The sequence below is a fragment of the Chrysoperla carnea genome, chromosome 3, assembly GCF_905475395.1.
Source record: "Chrysoperla carnea chromosome 3, inChrCarn1.1, whole genome shotgun sequence".
NCBI classification, from domain to species: Eukaryota; Metazoa; Arthropoda; class Insecta; order Neuroptera; family Chrysopidae; genus Chrysoperla; species Chrysoperla carnea.
The window spans coordinates 9,773,254-9,793,112 of record NC_058339.1 but is presented as its reverse complement, the minus strand read 5'-3'; the positions used below and the strand labels follow the sequence as shown (position 1 = coordinate 9,793,112).

The 19,859-nt window shown below is 33.6% G+C and overlaps 2 protein-coding genes across 2 annotated transcripts; both read left to right on the top strand.

The window, feature by feature from the left end:
• Positions 1-2,396: 2,396 nt before the first annotated feature.
• LOC123295841 (transcriptional repressor scratch 2-like) lies at positions 2,397-4,608 on the top strand (the record flags this gene model as incomplete). The annotated part of the gene is made up of 3 exons (XM_044877303.1): positions 2,397-2,547; positions 2,791-3,039; positions 4,370-4,608. Coding segments are annotated over 3 exons (639 nt in total), but the record flags the coding sequence as incomplete, so codon positions are not given.
• Positions 4,609-8,462: 3,854 nt separating this feature from the next.
• LOC123295840 (uncharacterized PE-PGRS family protein PE_PGRS54) lies at positions 8,463-18,703 on the top strand (the record flags this gene model as incomplete). Its single annotated transcript, XM_044877302.1, has 5 exons — positions 8,463-8,540; positions 10,173-10,277; positions 11,298-11,414; positions 12,130-12,403; positions 12,590-18,703. Coding segments are annotated over 5 exons (6,642 nt in total), but the record flags the coding sequence as incomplete, so codon positions are not given.
• Between the last annotated feature and the right edge of the window lie 1,156 nt (positions 18,704-19,859).

Here is a 19,859-nt window from a genome sequence, read left to right as displayed (position 1 = left end):
GGGTTGATCATGCCTTAAATGGGGTCAAATTAATACGGGTATGCGGGTTTTTTTTTGCTTTTTGGCTAACCCTGTAATTGCGTTCATTCACTAATCCACGAGTTGGTCATACCTTAATGGGATACTGTTAGCACGGGTTTGCGGTTTTTTTTGATTAACTCTGTGATTACGTTCATCCACGGGTTGGCCATGCTTTTAATGGGATCGAGTTAACATGGGTCTACGGTTTTTTAACTTTTTGATAACCCTGTGATTGCGTTCACTAATTGACCCACGTGGAAGTCGTTTTTGTAATAAATTGCTTTTGTACCGAGTTGTTTTGGCGCGGGGTTATTTTTGTTCCGCGTTGTTTTTACCGGAGTTGTAATGATCGAGTTGTTTTGATTGATTGACCAATTTAGCTAGTTTTCCTTGAAAGGGTACTACAATCTAATCTTTAGTTGAAGCTGGTACCACATCAATTACAATGTCTATATAAAATTATCGATACCAAAGCTTCCTTAAAAATATTTAACAATACTCGAGATAATCGTATGTCTGTAAATTTTTGTTCAACCCTGTTAAAATAGTTATATATATTAAACATACAAAGTCAAAAACAGAAATAGATTTCTAATTCAAAAAGTATTTTGTTGGATATTATTGTATATAGATAAAGATACGTACATAATTGGTAATTATAATGAAATCTGAAATAACGACAGATTTTTTTACTTATTATTTTCTTCTTTTCATGTATTACAAAATCAGGTTTCCTTTCAAAAAGAAAGAGTTGAAATGGATCTCACCGCATTGAAAGAGAAAATCCAAAAAGATCCCGTTGGGTTGCTAAAAATTATATCATATACAAGTGAAAACAAACAATTGACTCAGTTAATTATTGAAATATCCTGTATAAAAACTGTTAAATGTTAGTGCTTGTATTATTTAGGTCTTTCGGCCACAATTTATTTGATTATCGAAAATTTTCGAAAGTATTTTCTAGAATTTTTGTTTTTCGAGAAAGTTTTACAAGACCACTAGTTGCAAATTTTCAACTCCCAATTTTTTATAGTTTTGGAGAAAATGTACACCAAAGTTTTGTCCTAACAGTGATGCCTATTGTGTAGACGGGCGGATAACCTGTAATGGACTAATTAGGTGATTTTATGATGAACACCTATACCAAAATTTTGCTTGGAGCATCAATATTTCTAAGTGTTACAAACTTGGAACTAAAAATAGTATACCTTGATATATATTTCATATATACAGGGTATAAAAAAAACTTTTCATGTATAAAAGACGTGTTCATTATATAATTTTAATTGAAAATATTTTTCATACTACTTTTGTGCAAATACTATAGAAGACAGATAAAAGTCATCTTTTTCTATGTGATTTTTTTTGTGAATCATCTCAAAAATGAGGGAACTTGATACCTTTTTATTAATAATAAATTATTTGAAACTATATAATTTAATAAACTATTACTTAAAAAGAAAATTTGATTTCAAGAAAAATCATTATCATAAAAATCTAACATGCATTGCTTGGAAAATAGATTCTTAAATTAAAAATTCTCAAAATTATTTGGCAATGAGTGGTGAACGCGACTAAACAAACAAGAAGAAAAAATTCTTGACCACTTGATCGATTGGACAAACAACGTTTTAAAATTTTTAATGAAAAACAGAGGCACTGTGTAAGGTGTCTGTCGGCATTATGCCAAAATTTTACTAACAACTTTTTATTAAGAAAATACATAAGCAACAAGTGAGCAAAGCTGACTCACTAAATTCATTCTGTATTTTTAAGCATTTATTACGTTATATTTTTCAAGTCATTTTCATATTTCCTACGTACCTATCATTTAAATATCAATGGAAAATCATCTATACAGGGTGTCCCCCCCCCTTTATTAAGTTGGCATATGCTTGAGCCTCGATAAATAAATTTAATCGAGAAAAATGCTTCAAACGAAATTTGTTAGTTTCAAAGGAACACATCTTATAGCGGCATCGAATTCGAACTAAGTTTTCAGGTTCAATTAAAACCTCATACATGCTTGATTCATCCAAATTGGATTAAATTTGCTTGCGGTAGTGCAAAGTCAAAACTTTTGAATTTATATGACGCCAAATAAAAAATCAAAAATTAAAACCCACTAATTTTGAATCTTATTTTTCATTTTTCGTGGTAATTATTCGTTTATATTAGCCCTAATACCAAATGAAGAAACCCCGATACTGCATTTCCGAAATTTATTAAAGATTTTTTTTTTTTTTGTATTCACAGACACGGTAGCAACAAAGAACTATTTTATACGAGAACCAGAATATGAACATGATCCTGAACAAGACTCATTAAGATCAGTTATTGTGAATCCTAAAACAATAACAAATAACATAAAAAATATCGATAATGATGATAATACATTATCAATAAATTGTCCAGAAGAATTATACAATTTAACAAAATTAGCTGAAGTTAGTTTAGCTGTAGCTGCTGGTGAATGTTTTATAAAAACAACAAAACAACAACAGCAACAACAAAATAATGATAATGATAATGAAAATAACAATAACAACATTAATAACTATAATTATGCACATAAATTATTTGATAAAACATCAAAAAAACGTTTAAAACAACAACATATTGTATTAACTGAAGAAGAACAACAAGAACAAGAACAAAAACATTATAAACATGAGCAGCAACAAGGACAACAACAACAACATGAACAACATGAACAACAACAACATGATACATTACAACATGTTATTCAAGGTCAACATGAACATTTACAATTATATGAATGTATTGAATGTGGTAAATGTTATAGTACATCATCAAATTTAGCACGACATAAACAAACACATCGTTCAATAAATGATAAAAAAGCTCGAGCATGTCCATATTGTAATAAAATTTATGTATCCATGCCAGCATATTCAATGCATGTACGTACGCATTCACAATTATGTAAATGTATTTATTGTGGTAAATGTTTTTCACGTCCATGGTTATTACAAGGTCATATTCGTACACATACGGGTAAGTAAAACAGACATTTTTATTTTATTTTATACCTAACCCAACCCTTTCGCCTAGATAGCTTGAATTTTAAATACATACCTCTATGTCAAGCCCGTGCACACGGGAGGAGTTTTGAAGGTGAAAACCCTTCCCATTGACACTTTGTCAGCTTAATTTTAAATTAACAAGTAGGTCCTGTAAATGCACCCATTTATGAGACGCATTTCCACTAACGAATCAGATATCCATGCAATTTTTTTAGTTCGGTACATTCTTTGACTTTGTCGTTGAATCGTGTACTTCTAACAGAAAACCTGCATCTTGGCAAAGCTATCGAACTGGCTAATGCTGCGAACCATATTTTGATTGAAAGAAAAGGAAACGCTGAAGAAAAGTTCAGGAAAATTTCCAAAACCATGAACGATATCTGCGATGAATACGACATAGAATTGCGGAAACCAAAGTTCGCGTCATAACAGACTCGATGTTCGAATACATAGTCTGATTCAATTGAAAATTATAGATTAGTTTTCGAATCATCTCAATTTTTTCTCAAATTTGCTTGTTTCAATTTTTGGGTGCCAAAAATTCACTCGAAACCCTCAATATTTGCAACAAAGATGCGTTTCCAAGTGTCTTCCCAATGCTTCGCATTCTGGAACGCTCCTTTTCAACCTTGCGTCGTCTCAAAACATATCTTAGATCGATTTAAGTATTGACATTAGTAATTTTTCTTTTTTTTTTTTTGATTCTGTCAAAAAATCTTCTACCACACTTGTCACTGTATCAATACTTTTGCTTCAATCAGTTTTTACCTTCTTTTTTATCATGTCCTTAGTGGTTATTATTTGCAATTTAATAAATAAATAGGTACAAATTAATTAAATTCACTGTCGAAAGAATACAGTTAAATTTGACAGATATGTACTCAGCTGTTTACAATGAACTGACAGCTAATGCCCATAGAGTATTATACATATAGAACGTCATTGCCCAAAATTTGCGATATGATGAAGGAGAGAGAAGAAGACTGCCAGTTAGTTTCTATGTGTCATTGGCTAGATATTGTTTACATTACACAAAATCTCTATGCATCATATGATTATGACATATGACTATGACAAGGACACATAGGAACTAACTGACAGCCTTCTTTCTCATTCATCATATCGCATCCTCTTACAGGATAGCTTTCCCCTCGCGTTATCTATGTATAATATTGTATGGATAGAAGTAATAGGAGACATTTCACTGAACTTATGTTTTGCGCGTTCATGCACTGAAAACCTTTATACATAAAAATAAACACAAAAGAATAAATATTGACATTATATTAATTTTGTTACAGGTGAAAAACCATTCAAATGTAATATTTGCACAAAAGCATTTGCAGATAAATCAAATTTACGGGCACATATACAAACACATTCAAATACCAAACCATATATATGTTTACGTTGTGGTAAAGCATTTGCATTAAAATCTTATTTATATAAACATGAAGAATCATCTTGTATGCGTAACAACAACAACAATAATACTATAACACCAACACTACCATCCAACGATAAAATTAATAATAATAATAACAATAACAATAGTAACAATAATAATAATAATAATAACGATATTAAAAAATTAACTAAAATTGAAAATAAAACAATTATATTAAATAATAAAACAACATCGGTTATTAAACATGTCACAAATAATAACAACATACAACAGCAATTTAATAGACATACAGTTATTTCATCGACAATAACAAATAATATTAATAATAATAATAATAATAAATATGATAAAATATTTGTATTTAATAATAATAATTATAATATTCCAATTAATTATTCAACATCAGCAATTTTACAACAACAACAACAACAACAGCAACAAGAACCAGAACATAATAATAATCAGCAACATAATAAATTAAATATGACTACAATTGTTGTTTGATACTTTAAATGGATGCGATGATTGATTGATGATCCACTTTTGTATTTATTTTATAATTCTTTAACATCTCTTTTGTTTATTTATAATTTATTAATTCGTATTATGGAGGGTAGAAGTACTAAGGAAGATAATCTTAAATAGGTTAGAATAAAGTGTCAAAAGTAAAAGTTCTAAAATTGACCAGAATGGCGCTTGTGTAGCAAAAGATGTTGGACGTGAACTTCTCTATATTTATTTAAACAACTTGTTAAGGTCTTTATCTTACTCTTTAACTTACACTTTTGCTCGTAGACACTTTTTGTGTACAGAGATGATTCTCCTTTTCTCAACCCTCCATAATTTCTATATAATTTAAATAATGGGACCATAAATGAATATTTTAATGCATTTTCGAAAATTGTATTAGTAAAAAATATGATTGTAATGTATTAGTAAAATATATATCAAATATATTTTTAATAGTTTTAGAAAATAGTATTTGAATCTAGAAAAAAGCTTTTAAATCTTTTCTAATAAGTTATTTCGATTATATTTTGTATTGAATGAAAGAATACTTTACAAAAGTTGAAAGTTTAGTATTTAACAGTAAATTAATGTATAGATTCAGCTTTAATTTAAGCCTTTAATCTTCAGGCCGATCGTCTTTTGTGCGACAATCAGTACAATGACAGAAAATCTAATGCTTGGCCACAGAGTAACGAGACAGAACTGATAGGCATTCATCCTTCTCTGTCTCGCAGCCAATAACAGACGATAACACATGTTTTGTACATACTTTTGTGATTAAAGCGGGTATAAGAGAGGCGAAGGCAGCTATACGCGGTCTTTCTCTACTGAGATCAACTTTTGGCTGGTTATTTTATAGCTCTATGGTATTATCTCATAAATAATAGAGAATAAAACATAATTTGATTAAATTATTTATGAATAACCATTTTTAAAAATACAATTGATTCGTATTATAATAATTATAATAAATTGTCATATACACTTTTAAGTCATTGCTACAATTATTAATTTTAGTATTTATTGAATTTATGATATTTGTGTGAAAAAGTTAGGTTAGATGTTTGATATACATATATTTATAATAATATTATAATAGAGAAGTTGTATTAATTTTTTTTTCTTCACAAATTCATATATAAATGAAAGAATAATTCATTTAAAGTATATTTAAGTATTTTTTTTTTTTAAATTAATAATTCTATAATAAAAAATAGTTATATTTTCGAATAAATAAAACGGTAGTAACGTATTAATCTCTGTGAGCCAATCGGTTTCTATGGAAATTTGTGTTATAATATAGTGAAAGTCAACTGAGAAACAAATCATTTATCATTATTCATGTTTTTTTATTAATTCTCCGTGTGATGGCGTTACGAAAGTGAGGTGTGTAAACGGCACTGTCGTTTGAATTTATAGTTTAGAAAAACCATTTTCCATTGTAAAATTAGTAATTTTTAGTAATTTTTCGAAAAAACATGCAACTTCCCTATTCTATAAACTTAATTATAACCCTTTTTATATTTTTACTAACTACCAATAAAGCAATAATCAAAAAGGTGCTCTTTTTAAATGTAATTATATAAAAATAAAATAAAATAATTAATTATTTTAGAAATGGACGAGAGTGATCCTAGTCGATAGTATGATTAAATATTTATATGTTGTATTAGTTTTTAATTAAAACAATGAAACAGGCCAAATGATGCAATAATATGATACTTAATATATTAAGTTTTAATATTTAAGTTAAATATAATGGAAACTATATATTTTTAATTTTTATATTTACAACTTTTTATACGTTATGTAAGTAAGAAATAAACCAATTTTTTATAATTATGTGTTTTTATTTATCTCTGGTTCTCCAAAGTTTATAGGGCCTTTTATAAAAAAATGTCAAAATGGCTGCGGTCGAGTCCCTTGAGAAAACTCAAGGTAACTTGTAGATATGACTATTTATGATCCATTCTGAGCAATGAGCAAGTTGAAAATTTGAAATCAGCGGGTCAAAATACGTCGAAATACATTCCTTGTTTGGTGGGACCTATATATGGATACGAAAACCCACTCAGCGCCTACACTATATCTCATGTTAGGCTTGGTAAATTTAGGCTTTTATTTATTTATATTCTAAGTTTTGAAATATTTCTTAAGATTTTGTTTTGAGTTACCCAACTACCTTAAATCATTCATAAATCTTTGAAATCTTCGACTGCATCAGCCACCTTAAGAAATAAGAAAAAGTCAAAAATGAAATCAATGAACAGATAATTAAATTTATAGGTCATAATTCAGATATGTAATCGTATATCTATTATATTACTTAATTAAATGATTAATATCATAATTTTAATTTAAATCAGTCCTATACTGGTTTCAAAAAAATTACAAACCATCATTATAGTATACAGGGTGTTCTATTATTGATAGCGGAAAATTATACCAGTAAATTAAGCTTATCAAGACAAATGGAAAAGCTCTTTACAAAATTTCGATCTGAGGTCTAATTTGCGAGATATGACTATGGGAAAAATAGAAAGATTTGTGCATTCACAGACCAATCAAACTCATTAAACGTAGTAGGGGTCACTTTAGAATATGGAGGGGACTATCATAAAACAATAATTTATAAAGAATACAAAAAGATAATACATATTTATCAAATTATTTCACCAATACAGAAACACTAAGATGTACGAGATATCAACATATGTACTACCATACATACGGGGGAGGGGGAATTAAATGGTATATTAATATTAGTACATTCACTGCAGATAAGTATCGCAATTTAAGTCCGATTTGAATAAAATTGAATATCAAGAAGGGTTTTTGGTATTTGATAGGTCAAGTTTGTTAATGAGAATTTCGACCGATAAACAAGGTGGGATAAACGCTTAGTAATCGAAATAAAAATTTGTGGTAAATTAAAAATGCAATTTTAATTTGAATTTTAAGAAAAATGTGTTATTTTTTTCAATCTCTGAGGGAATTTGCTTATTTTCTTGGACAGTAAAAACAATGCCCGTACGTTGTGATTAGGATTAATATCAATTAAGTAACGAACAGTAAATTAAATTATATAAATTTACGCAACATTTAAAATGCGTCATTTTAAAATAGGACACCTAATAATATTATATTAAAATTATAACACTTTATATTTATGAAATCTGTTATCAATTATAAATTAATACAGATTCATTTATGTATATACAAATTATTATTATTTTTTTAAAAAGATACTTTAGAAAAAAAAAATCAATGATTAATATCTTTTAAGCATTCATTTCTTAAAGTATATAAACTTTATGTAGTTGTTGTACATCTCTCAAAATTTTATATTAATTGATTAATTGTTGTTGTTTGTTGATATTGTTGTGTGATTAAAAAAACATTTATAAATAATATTAATTATTATTTTTTTTAATATGATTTTATTTTATAACGCTTTTTTAATATTCATTTTATTATTATTTGCTAATTTAAATAAAGCTAATGTGATACAGCAAATCAATACTGATGGTACCAAGTTCAATCAGGTTGAGCAGGTTAGTATTTATTTTGTTTGTGAAATATCTTATAAATTATTACTTTAGCAAGTTTTTTTTTGTCCTACCCTTATCTTCTTTATTCCTTTATCATGATTCATCCCTCATTTCATCAAGCTTATTATGTCTAAGTTTAACGGCAAATATACTCAAAGTTTAAAAATGTACCGCTTAGAAAAAAACACGGTAGACAAATAATTTGAACGAAAAAATATCATAAATTTAAGAACTTTTAATTTTTTTCACCATTTTTCCACGAAATTTGTTGTTTTTAGTCACGGGTGTACCCACGGGTTACTATAACTACGAGATCGGAATTCCGCAGGGGTTGAGCTAGTTTTTAATTTATTTTAATACCTATTGGTTATTACAAATAAAATTATTTAGCTAGGATGTATGAACATGAGAACAATGTTTGATTTAAAGTCTCAAAATTTTTGTATGGGTAGACTTTTACTCAAAGAATATGTGGTTAAAATTTCAGCTTAGATATTCATGCAAATTTTTAAGAAAAAAAATCATTGAAAATCGATATAAAATAGATTGCTCTTCTAGAGAAATCTCAAAAAACGACACAATTTAAATGTTTTTGATAATTATCACTTGGATCAAATGAACACAAATTAAAAACATGCCGTAGATAGAGTCTGGTGCGACCCTTGAGGTCCGCACGCAGAACTTTCCAGTATAATAAAAAGTTAAACAAATTTAAAAAAATAAAAACTCGACCGACTTGAAACAACTCGATGCTATGAAATTTTTTTCGGATCATATTACCATTAATACGCTTCGATCGGCTCAACGACTCAACGAAGTCGATATCATTTTTTGTTTGTGCGATATCGATGGATAAAATTTCAGAAAAAGCTCGCCCAATGAAATTCTTTCCGGATCATATTGCCTTTAATACGTATCGACGGACACATCAACGAAGTTGATATCATTTTTTGTTCGCGCGATATCGACGACGAAAAAAAAGTCTACGCATACGCGTTTTAGAAGTGTCAATATTTTGTCCTAAAGATGAAACGTGAATATATGTTGAAAATTTCGATTTCGAAAATCGGACCCATTATAATAACTTCCTTTAGTGGGAAGGTAATTATGCCAAGGCGCTAAGCACAGAGTGATGGCACACTTATATCTTTACCTATTGTAATTTATCACCATTGACGTTAAACAATTCAGTAACTTTAGCTCATACAGTCAAATTTTCTAAGCAGCCGTTTTTGCAATATATTCACAAAAATGTCCTTTTTCTTCCAAAATTTCAACGCCTTGTATCTATAGAAAAGCTAGGGTATACTCTTAGCTTTCTTGGCTATAAGTTTACTAAGAAATTTTCGTTATTTTAACGTTATCTATCTTTTGATAAAGTTCTAAAACTAGGACCACTCTCTATAATAATAAATTACATTTCGGCCATAAATGATTTTTACTGTTTGTTTTTATCAAAATTAAAATAAATTTGAAATGAGAAGACCTACATTAAAAATGATTCAAAGTATTATATTAGGGTTATTACTTCCTGGGATCATTAAAAGGTTATTATTTCATATACTTTTTGATAATATTTTAAACATTTAATTAGTAGATACTCAAAATAGAATAATATTTTATTTATATTTACAGCAACAAACAAAATATGATAATAAATCACCACTATTTGAGAATATAAATAATTCAAATAATGATCGTCAAGTCAATCGTGTAAGAATATTTCATGATTTATCAAAGGTAAGTTTAAAATTAAAGTACTTACGATTATTATGTATTCTCAATGCAAAGTAGAAGAATTAAGATGTATCAAAATATCTAAGTCTAGTTAAACTGACATACACAACAAGATTGAGTTAAGGACGCTCGAAAAAAAAATGAACGTTTGATAATATTTGAGACGTTTCAAATTTTGAGGGAGGATTCTATTAGAATTTGGGAAAACTAAGAGTAAAAATTTTCGATATATACCATAGCTTTTGAAATATTATTGCCTAAAGATTTAGAGAAAATCACTTATAGAAGAAGTAACACTCAAATAAAATTCATTTCATCACTTTAAATATATTTTATGGTAAAACGAATGCCACTTGGTTATAACTTTCTTTATAGGAAAATATTTGTCATACTTTTATCTAATGAATAATAGTTTTCCAAATTAAACTTAAGAAAATGAGCTTTGGTACATAAAAAAGCATACCTTTAAAAACACTTCAATGTAGGATGTACCTGTTAAAAATGTACATGATTTGCAGTCAAGTAATTAGAGTTATTTTTAGCTTTACAATGCCACGCAACTATAAAAATATATAATATATTGTGTGAAAGTGCTGCCTACGTATTTGATAATATAGATATCGCACTTCAATCATCAATACTCTAACTATATTCGTCTCTGTTCATCAAATCATGGATCATTGATGAACTCATAATTAAGTTAAAATTATTATAATTAATTAAGTTAAAATTAGGTATTATTGTAAACTAAAAGATTGTCTAAATATTTTAGATGGTTTTTTATCACACTCTCTAGATTTTTTGATATAGAAATATCCAATTGAAAAGGATAACCTATATGATTCATCATTTTTTCAGCCAACTTTGAACGATAAAATAATAATAAAAAGTCCAATGACCTAGGAATTTTTTGTAACTTTTGGAAACTTTGTTAATCAAAAGATGTATTTATAAAGTTTTATTAGATTCCCTAGTACCTATTATTCCATCCTATCTCATTAACTGATGTATTTTATTTTATAGAAATATACAATTTACAAAGATTACACAAGTAAGGAATGTTATATTGACAAAAAATTAAATAATAAAAAAATAAAAAAAATATTGTACGTATCAGAGGTGAAATTAACTAAAGAACAGGTAAGCAATTAATGTTTATTTTATCTTCGATATATTATTACTCAAAGGTGTTTTTTTGTTTGTATTTTTTGCTCTTTTCATACTTTATCAGTTTTAATGAAGGTGGTGTGATTTTCAAGATAATTTTGATCACTTGACGCGAAAAGTAAAATAAAAGACGAAAATTGTTATTTTCAAACCGAAAAAACAATATTTAAAATTTTTATAGAAACTTAATCCTTTTATTGATACTATAGTACAGTGCACTTATACTAATTCATTCGATAGGAGCTTGTTTGGAGACCTTAAATCTGATTTTGCCTTTCCTTTTTTTGAATTTCCCTCTTATCACTGCAATCTCCTCGCCCTCCACAACACCACCTTCATAATGTGCTGGGCGAGAGACCTGACCGAGGTAGCGGCAACCCTACTTGATTACTATCCATCGTAATTAATGGATTAGTTAAGAGCAAATTGCTTGGCAATGAGAAAAATTGACACCATTGTTTTATCAATTCAAACAAAAATGTTATCAATGCACAAGGCTAAACAAAATTTGACTTGAACATGCATCATAGGGCAGAGTAAACCAAATATTGGGTACATATATTATCAATTGTAAAAATTAGGTCATTTATTTTGGCAATCAAATAAAAAACAAAAAAATAATTATAAATATTTAAAAATAAATTTTTCTTGGTGTTCTAAATTATTATTTTTTTAATCTTTTTTACAGTTGTTATCATTAACGAATAAAAAAATTTATAAAGTTTGTAAAAACTTCCCAATTTATGTATTAGATTCAAATATACATTTAACAAAAATTAACCATGGTGATAATAAAATTGGTAAAAAAGGAAAACAGACTGCACATAATAGAAGACCAAAACGATCACCTTCTCGTAAATATCACGGCCAAACACAATCGCAGTATTTATCTCTGAGTGAAGCTGATAAAGATGGAAAAGCTGAAGCTGAATCAACTCGCGATGGCACAAGAGCTGTAGTCAGTAAGTATTAAAACTTTAATATACAGTGTCCGCAAATAAAATCCTGCAAATGATTCCAGAATAGAAAAATATAATTTAAAAAATTTACAAAAAAAAAATTTTTGCAAATTTATTTTTTTTTTGTCAAGTTTCTCTAATTTCTTAGAATTTTTGTTCCGATTTTCAATTTGTTAATCGGATTTTCAGCCGGCAGTGGAATTGGACAAGCTCAAAGCCAATCGGGAAGCGAAGGAGACTGCGATGACTGTCTTGGACTTCCAAAATATTCAGATGTCCACCGTGAAATACCTGGACAAACAACAGGAGGTCCATCAAAACTATATTGGCCTACAAAGGACCATAAGCCAGATGGAGGAAGAACTGATGTAACAGGTGGAAATATACCAGGGCAAGGTGGTGTTGATAACATTTATGGAGGAGGCTCAGGAACTGCAGGCAGAGGAAACATACCAGGGCAAGGTGGTGTTGATGGCATTTACGGAGGCGGCCCAGGAACTACAGGTGGTGGAAATATACCAGGGCAAGGTGGTGTTGATAACATTTATGGAGGAGGCCCAGGAACCACAAGTAGTGGAAATATACCCGGGCAAGGTGGTGTTGGTAACATTTACGGAGGAGGACCGGGAACCTCAGGTAGAGGAAACATACCAGGGCAAGGCGGTGTTGATAACATTTATGGAGGAGGCCCAGGAACCACAAGTGGGGGAAATATACCCGGGCAAGGTGGTGTGGGTAACATTTATGGAGGAGGGCCAGGAACCACAGGTGGAGGAAAAATACCAGGGCAAGGTGGTGTTGATAACATTTTTGGAGGGGGCCCAGGTACCACAAGTGGTGGAAATATACCCGGGCAAGGTGGTGTTGGTAACATTTACGGAGGAGGACCGGGAACCTCAGGTAGAGGAAACATACCAGGGCAAGGCGGTGTTGATAACATTTATGGAGGAGGCCCAGGAACCACAAGTGGGGGAAATATACCCGGGCAAGGTGGTGTGGGTAACATTTATGGAGGAGGGCCAGGAACCACAGGTGGAGGAAAAATACCAGGGCAAGGTGGTGTTGATAACATTTTTGGAGGGGGCCCAGGTACCACCGGTAGAGGAAATAGACCTGGACAAGGTGGTGTTGATAGCATTTATGGAGGCGGCTCAGGAACCACAGGTAGAGGAAATATACCAGGGCAAGGTGGTGTTGGTAACATTTATGGAGGAGAGCCAGGAACCACAGGTGGTGGAAATAAACCAGGGCAAGGTGGTGTTGGTAACATTTATGGAGGCGGCTCAGGAACCACAGGTAGAGGAAATATACCAGGGCAAGGTGGTGTTGGTAACATTTATGGAGGAGAACCAGGAACCACAGGTGGTGGAAATATACCAGGGCAAGGTGGTGTTGGTAACATTTATGGAGGAGGGCCAGGAACCACAGGCAGAGGAAATATACCATCTGGAGGCCAAGGTGGTGTTGATAACATTTATGGAGGGGGCCAAGGAACTGGAGGTAGAGGAAATATACCACCTACAGGGCAAGGAGGTGCAGATAATATCTATGGAGGAGGGCCTGGAACTGTAGGTAGAGGAAATGTACCAACTGCAGGACAAGGTGGTGGAGATAATATTTATGGAAGTGGTCCAGGATCTACAGGTAGAGGAATCATACCAGGTATAGGGCAAGGTGGCGTTGATAGCATTTATGGAGGCGGCCCAGGAACCACAGGTAGAGGAAATATACCAGGGCAAGGTGGTGTTGATAGTATTTATGGAGGCAGCCCAGGAACCACAGGTAGAGGAAATCTACCAGGGCAAGGTAGTGTTGATAGTATTTATGGAGGTGGCCCAGGCACCACAGGTAGAGGAAATATACCAGGGCAAGGTGGTGTTGATGGCATTTATGGAGGCAGCCCAGGAACCACAGGTAGAGGAAATATACCAGGGCAAGGTAGTGTTGATGGCATTTATGGAGGCGGTCCAGGAACCACAGGTAGAGGAAATATACCAGGGCAAGGTGGTGTTGATGGCATTTATGGAGGCAGCCCAGGAACCACAGGTAGAGGAAATATACCAGGGCAAGGTAGTGTTGATGGCATTTATGGAGGCGGTCCAGGAACCACAGGTAGAGGAAATATACCAGGGCAAGGTGGTATTGATAGCCTTTATGGAGGGGGTCAAAGAACTGGAGGTAGAGGAAATATACCACCTACAGGACAAGGGGGTGTAGAAAATATTTATGGAGGAGGACCTGGAACTGTAGGAAGAGGAAATGTACCAACTACAGAACAAGGTGGCACAGATAATATCTTTGGAGGTGGCCCAGGGTCCACAGGTAGAGGGAATATTCCTTCTACTGGACAAGGAAATGTGGATAGTGTACATAGTATTGGTCCAGGTACCTCTGGAAGAGGTAGCATTTCAATTTCTGGGCAAAGAGATGTAGAAAATATTTATGGAAGACATCCTGTAGATTTACATCAAGGAATCGATTCATCAGGGCATTCTTTTACGTTTTCTGGGCAGTTTTCTGGTTCAGGACAAATACATGGTGACAAGAGACTATCTGGTTTATACCAAAAACCTGATGGATCCAGAGATTATACTTCTACTCAAACTGGTCAAGGACCAACTGGTGGAACCTATGGTGTAAGACCTGATGGGCCTAGAGGAGATTACACTGGACCAGGATCTGCTGGTGGTACATACGATGGTTCTTCTGGTGGGCGAGGAGGCGTATACCCTCCCACAACTACCGGTCAAGGGCCAACTGGGGGAACTTATGGTGTAAGGCCGGACGGGTCTAGAGGAGATTATACTGCACCTGGATCTACTGGTGGGACATACGATGGAACATCTGGAGGGCGTGGAGGTGTTTACCCTCCTACAACGACTGGTCAAGGACCAACTGGTGGAACTTACGGTATTAGACCTGATGGGTCTAGAGGAGATTACACTGGACCAGGATCTACTGGTGGTACATACGATAGCACTTCTGGTGGGGGAGGTGGCGTATTTCCCCCTACTACAACTGGTCAAGAACCAAGTGGTGGAACTTACGGTGTAAGACCTGACGGGACTAGAGGAGATTATACTGGGCCTGGATCTACAGATGGAACATACGATGGAACATCTGGAGGGCGTGGAGGTGTATATCCTCCCACAACTACCGGTCAGGGACCAACAGGTGGAACCTATGGTGTAAGACCTGACGGATCTAGAGGTGAATATACTGGGCCTGGATCTACTGGAGGAACATACGATGGAATATCTGGAGGTCGTGGAGGTGTATACCCTCCTACAACGACTGGTCAAGGACCATCTGGTGGAACATACGGAGTGGGGCCTGATAGATTTGGTGGAACCTATGGTGTAAGACCTGATGGGTCAAGAGGTGATTATACTGGGCCTGGATCTACTGGTGAAACATACGATGGAACATCTGGAGGGCGTGGAGGTGTATACCCTCCTACAACGACTGGTCAAGGACCATCTGGTGGAACATACGGTGTTAGACCTGATGGGTCTAGAGGCAATTATGCTGGACCTGGATCTTCTGGTGGAACATACGATAGAACATCTGGAGGGCGTGGAAGTGTATACCCTCCTACCACAACTGGTCAAGGACCATCTGGTGGAACTTACGGTGTCAGACCTGATGGGTCTAGAGGTGGTTATACTGGACCTGGATATACTGGTGGAACATATGATGGAACTTCTGGAGGACATGGAGGCGTATACCCTCCAACTACTACCGGTCAAGGACCAACTGGTGGAACCTATGGTGTAAGACCTGATGGGTCTAGAGGAGATTACACTAGACCAGGATCTGTTGGTGGTACACACGATAGCACTTCTGGTGGGCGAGGAGGCGTATACCCTCCCACAACTACCGGTCAAGGACCAACAGGGGGAACTTATGGTGTAAGACCTGATGGGTCTAGAGGAGATTATAATGCACCTGGTTCGACTGGTGGAACATACGATGGATCATCTGGAGGGCGTGGAGGTGTATACCCTCCTACAACGACTGGTCAAGGACCAACTGATGGGTCTAGAGGAGATTACACTGGACCAGGATCTACTGGTGGTACATACGATGGCTCTTCTGGCGGGCGAGGTGGCGTATTTCCTCCTACTACAACTGGTCAAGGACCAACTGGTGGAACTTACGGTGTCAGACCGGATGGGTCTAGAGGAGATTATACTGGACCTGGATCTATTGGTGGAACATACGATGGAACTTCTGGAGGGCATGGAGGCTTATACCCTCCCGCAACTACCGGTCAGGGACCAACAGGTGGAACCTATGGTGTAAGACCTGACGGATCTAGAGGTGAATATACTGGGCCTGGATCTACTGGAGGAACATACGATGGTACTTCTGGTGGGCGAGGAGGCATATACCCTCCCACTGGTGAAGGACCAACTGGGGGAACTTATGGCGTAAGACCTGATGGATCTAGAGGAGATTATACTGGACCTGGATCTACTGGTGGAACATACGATGGCACTTCTGGTGGGCGAGGAGGCGTATACCCTCCTAGAACTACCGGTCAAGGGCCAACTGGGGGAATTTATCCTCCAGGTCAGATTGGACAGTTAGATAAATATTCCGAACAGGAAGGAGATTTAGCAAGTGGTAGAGATGATTCAAATTCTTTGGCTGAAAGTTCTGTACAACAAACCGAAAATGGTACACAATCTAGTGCTTCATCGAGTGGTACTTATCAAGGTAGTACAGCTCAAGCGCAAGTCAGTGGCACTTACAGCGGTTCTGGTGGTTTTAGTGCGCAAGCAGGAACATCAGATGTAAATAAAGCAGCTCAAACACAAGTGTCTGGTGGTTCTCATGGTGCTTCTAGCTCTGCACAAGGCCGTGGTGGTAAAGGTAAATCACAGTCACAAGTCCAATTGAATTCAAAAACTGGGGCTACTACGAGTGATGCGCAGAGTAGCGGTATAAACCACGGCACAACTAGTCAAGTACAAGCAGGTGCTAAGGGTGGAATGGCTGATGCTCAAGCTAGTGGCTTGGGAAGTACGTCATCACAAGCACAAATTGGTTTCCAACCTTATCATGAAAGTAAAAAAGCTGAACACGATAAGCAAGGAAAAGTGTTTATAGGAGGAGGAACATCCAGTGCTCAAAGTGGATCGCACTCGGGTCAATCACAATCACAGCTGTTTGGCACGTTTAAGCATGGTATAAGTTACACTGGAGCTGCACAGGCTGGGTCTGGAACCAAAGAAAGTATTGAAAAAGCTAGAAATCAACCACGCCCACCAGCTTTAGTAAATTTTGCTAACAATGCTACAATAGATGATTTTACTGGTTTTTCATTAAATGGAAAAGCTGAACCATCAAAAATTATAACTAACAACGAATTGTTATCAACGTCAGAAACAAAACAAAAAAAAGAACTTGAAGAAGTTGAAGATGTCGAAGAAATTGAAACACAAAAACCAGTGATACAAACTGAAAGTCCAAAAACGACCACAGAAAAGGATTTACAAACCGATACTCCTTTACCACCAGATTATTTATATGAAGACGAATATGATATGAATGACGACGATGAATATGCTGAAGCTACCGATGAATCCCCTACTCATTTGTCTTTAAAAAGTAGTAAGAGAACCATGATTATCGATCAAACATCACCAACTCAAGTACAGTCAATATCAATAGGTAGTCCATTACAAAAAGATTTAAATGTAAAAATTAAAAAGGATAGTTACAATGGTTTAAAAGAGGGTATGGTTATTAATCCAGGTCAAGCTATACCTGGCACTCCCGGCTATAAAATTCCACCAGGATTTCGCGGTAGAGTAACATCAATTGCTAGTGCTGATGATGCAATTGCAGAAGGAGTTCCTGGTACTCATTCACAAGCACAGAGTATCAAAATAGGTAGCACAAACGCATCTAATCGATTACGTAGTTTAAATACATCATCAAATAATAAAAAGTATTCGTATACTCCAAAAACAATAAGTCCATTATTACGCAGTATTAATACTGCACCAATTGGATCTAATAATATGCATGACAGCTTTGTGTCAGTAACTAAATCAGTAACTGGAGATTTTACAGGAGATAAATCAATCCCAAATAAAAAATTTGAGCATACATATTATACAAAATCGTCAACATGTGGATATTTTACATTTTCGTGTAACATAGTTTATGGTACAAATGGTAGAACAAAAATATGTAAACCTAAAGCTCCGATTAGCTCTGACGGTACACCTATTAATAATTGTTAAGATGTTTAAAAGTAATAATAAAAATTTATTAAATTTAGTTATGATGAACAATAGAAAATGAAAGTAAAACTACAAATTATTAATTATCTATTTTAAGAAGTTCACTCTTACTAAATAAAACATAAACATTCAAAGTTAATTTTCATATCATCACCATAGAGATCATAATACCATAGAGCTGTATAGACATAGACACACATATAGGAAACGTAATAATTTAATTCTAGACCGCAGAGAAAAAGACAGAACTAATAGACGTTCTTCCCTCTCTGCCTCGCAGCCAATAATAATTGCAACTGTTTTTTATTAATTAATTTTAAGTAATTAAAAAGATATTAATTACTAAAACAATCGTTTAGTTCAAAAGTCCAGCCAATAATGTTACGGAAAAAAAGATTTGAACCAAATTTAAATTTCATAAATATTTCCTATTGTTCATGTATGGTACATGGAATAAATAAATTTTATTAGTTTTAAATTGTAAAAAAGCAAATGGCACTGTATTCCTCTAACTGCTCTTAACATGTTTAATTGTATTCGTTTATCTATTTATAAGTTTTACAAGTGCTTTTATTTTATTATTTATGTATTTTATATTAGCTTGCCTAGAAAGCGACAAAATAAGTATTAAATATTATCAATGTTTTGTACTCATTGTTTAATCTGAAACAAATAAATATTTATTTTTATTTAATAAATTTAACGTTTTTAATTATTTAAATACGTTAATTATTATTTTTTTAAATTTTTCTTACAGTTCATAACAAGATTAACTTATAAATACTTTTAAAAGAAAACTTTTATTCAACAGACAGGAGCCAAGGGCGTAAAACATGAGGTCGAGTTCGTAAATGAGCAACATAGGTCAATTGGATCTTGGGTCCGTTGAATCTTGTATGGCTTTAATTAAAAATAGTATTTGGTCAGATTTCGTCTATTTGACATTAGCACAAAGATGGTGAACGATTTGACATACATATACAGAGCCCTTGAATACTCGTATTCTACCTATAATCATAAAAAAAGATGCATCAGAATTTTTAGTGGGACATGGCGAAATATTTCAAACACATAATAACCATAGAGTATAAGTTAGAGGAGAGGTCTCCTATTCGCGATCGCAAGATACGGTGGCGCCGCGCAGCGAGGATTAGTGAAACTATTATAGAGGATTTTGAGTTTTGACAGCTATACAAGTGCTG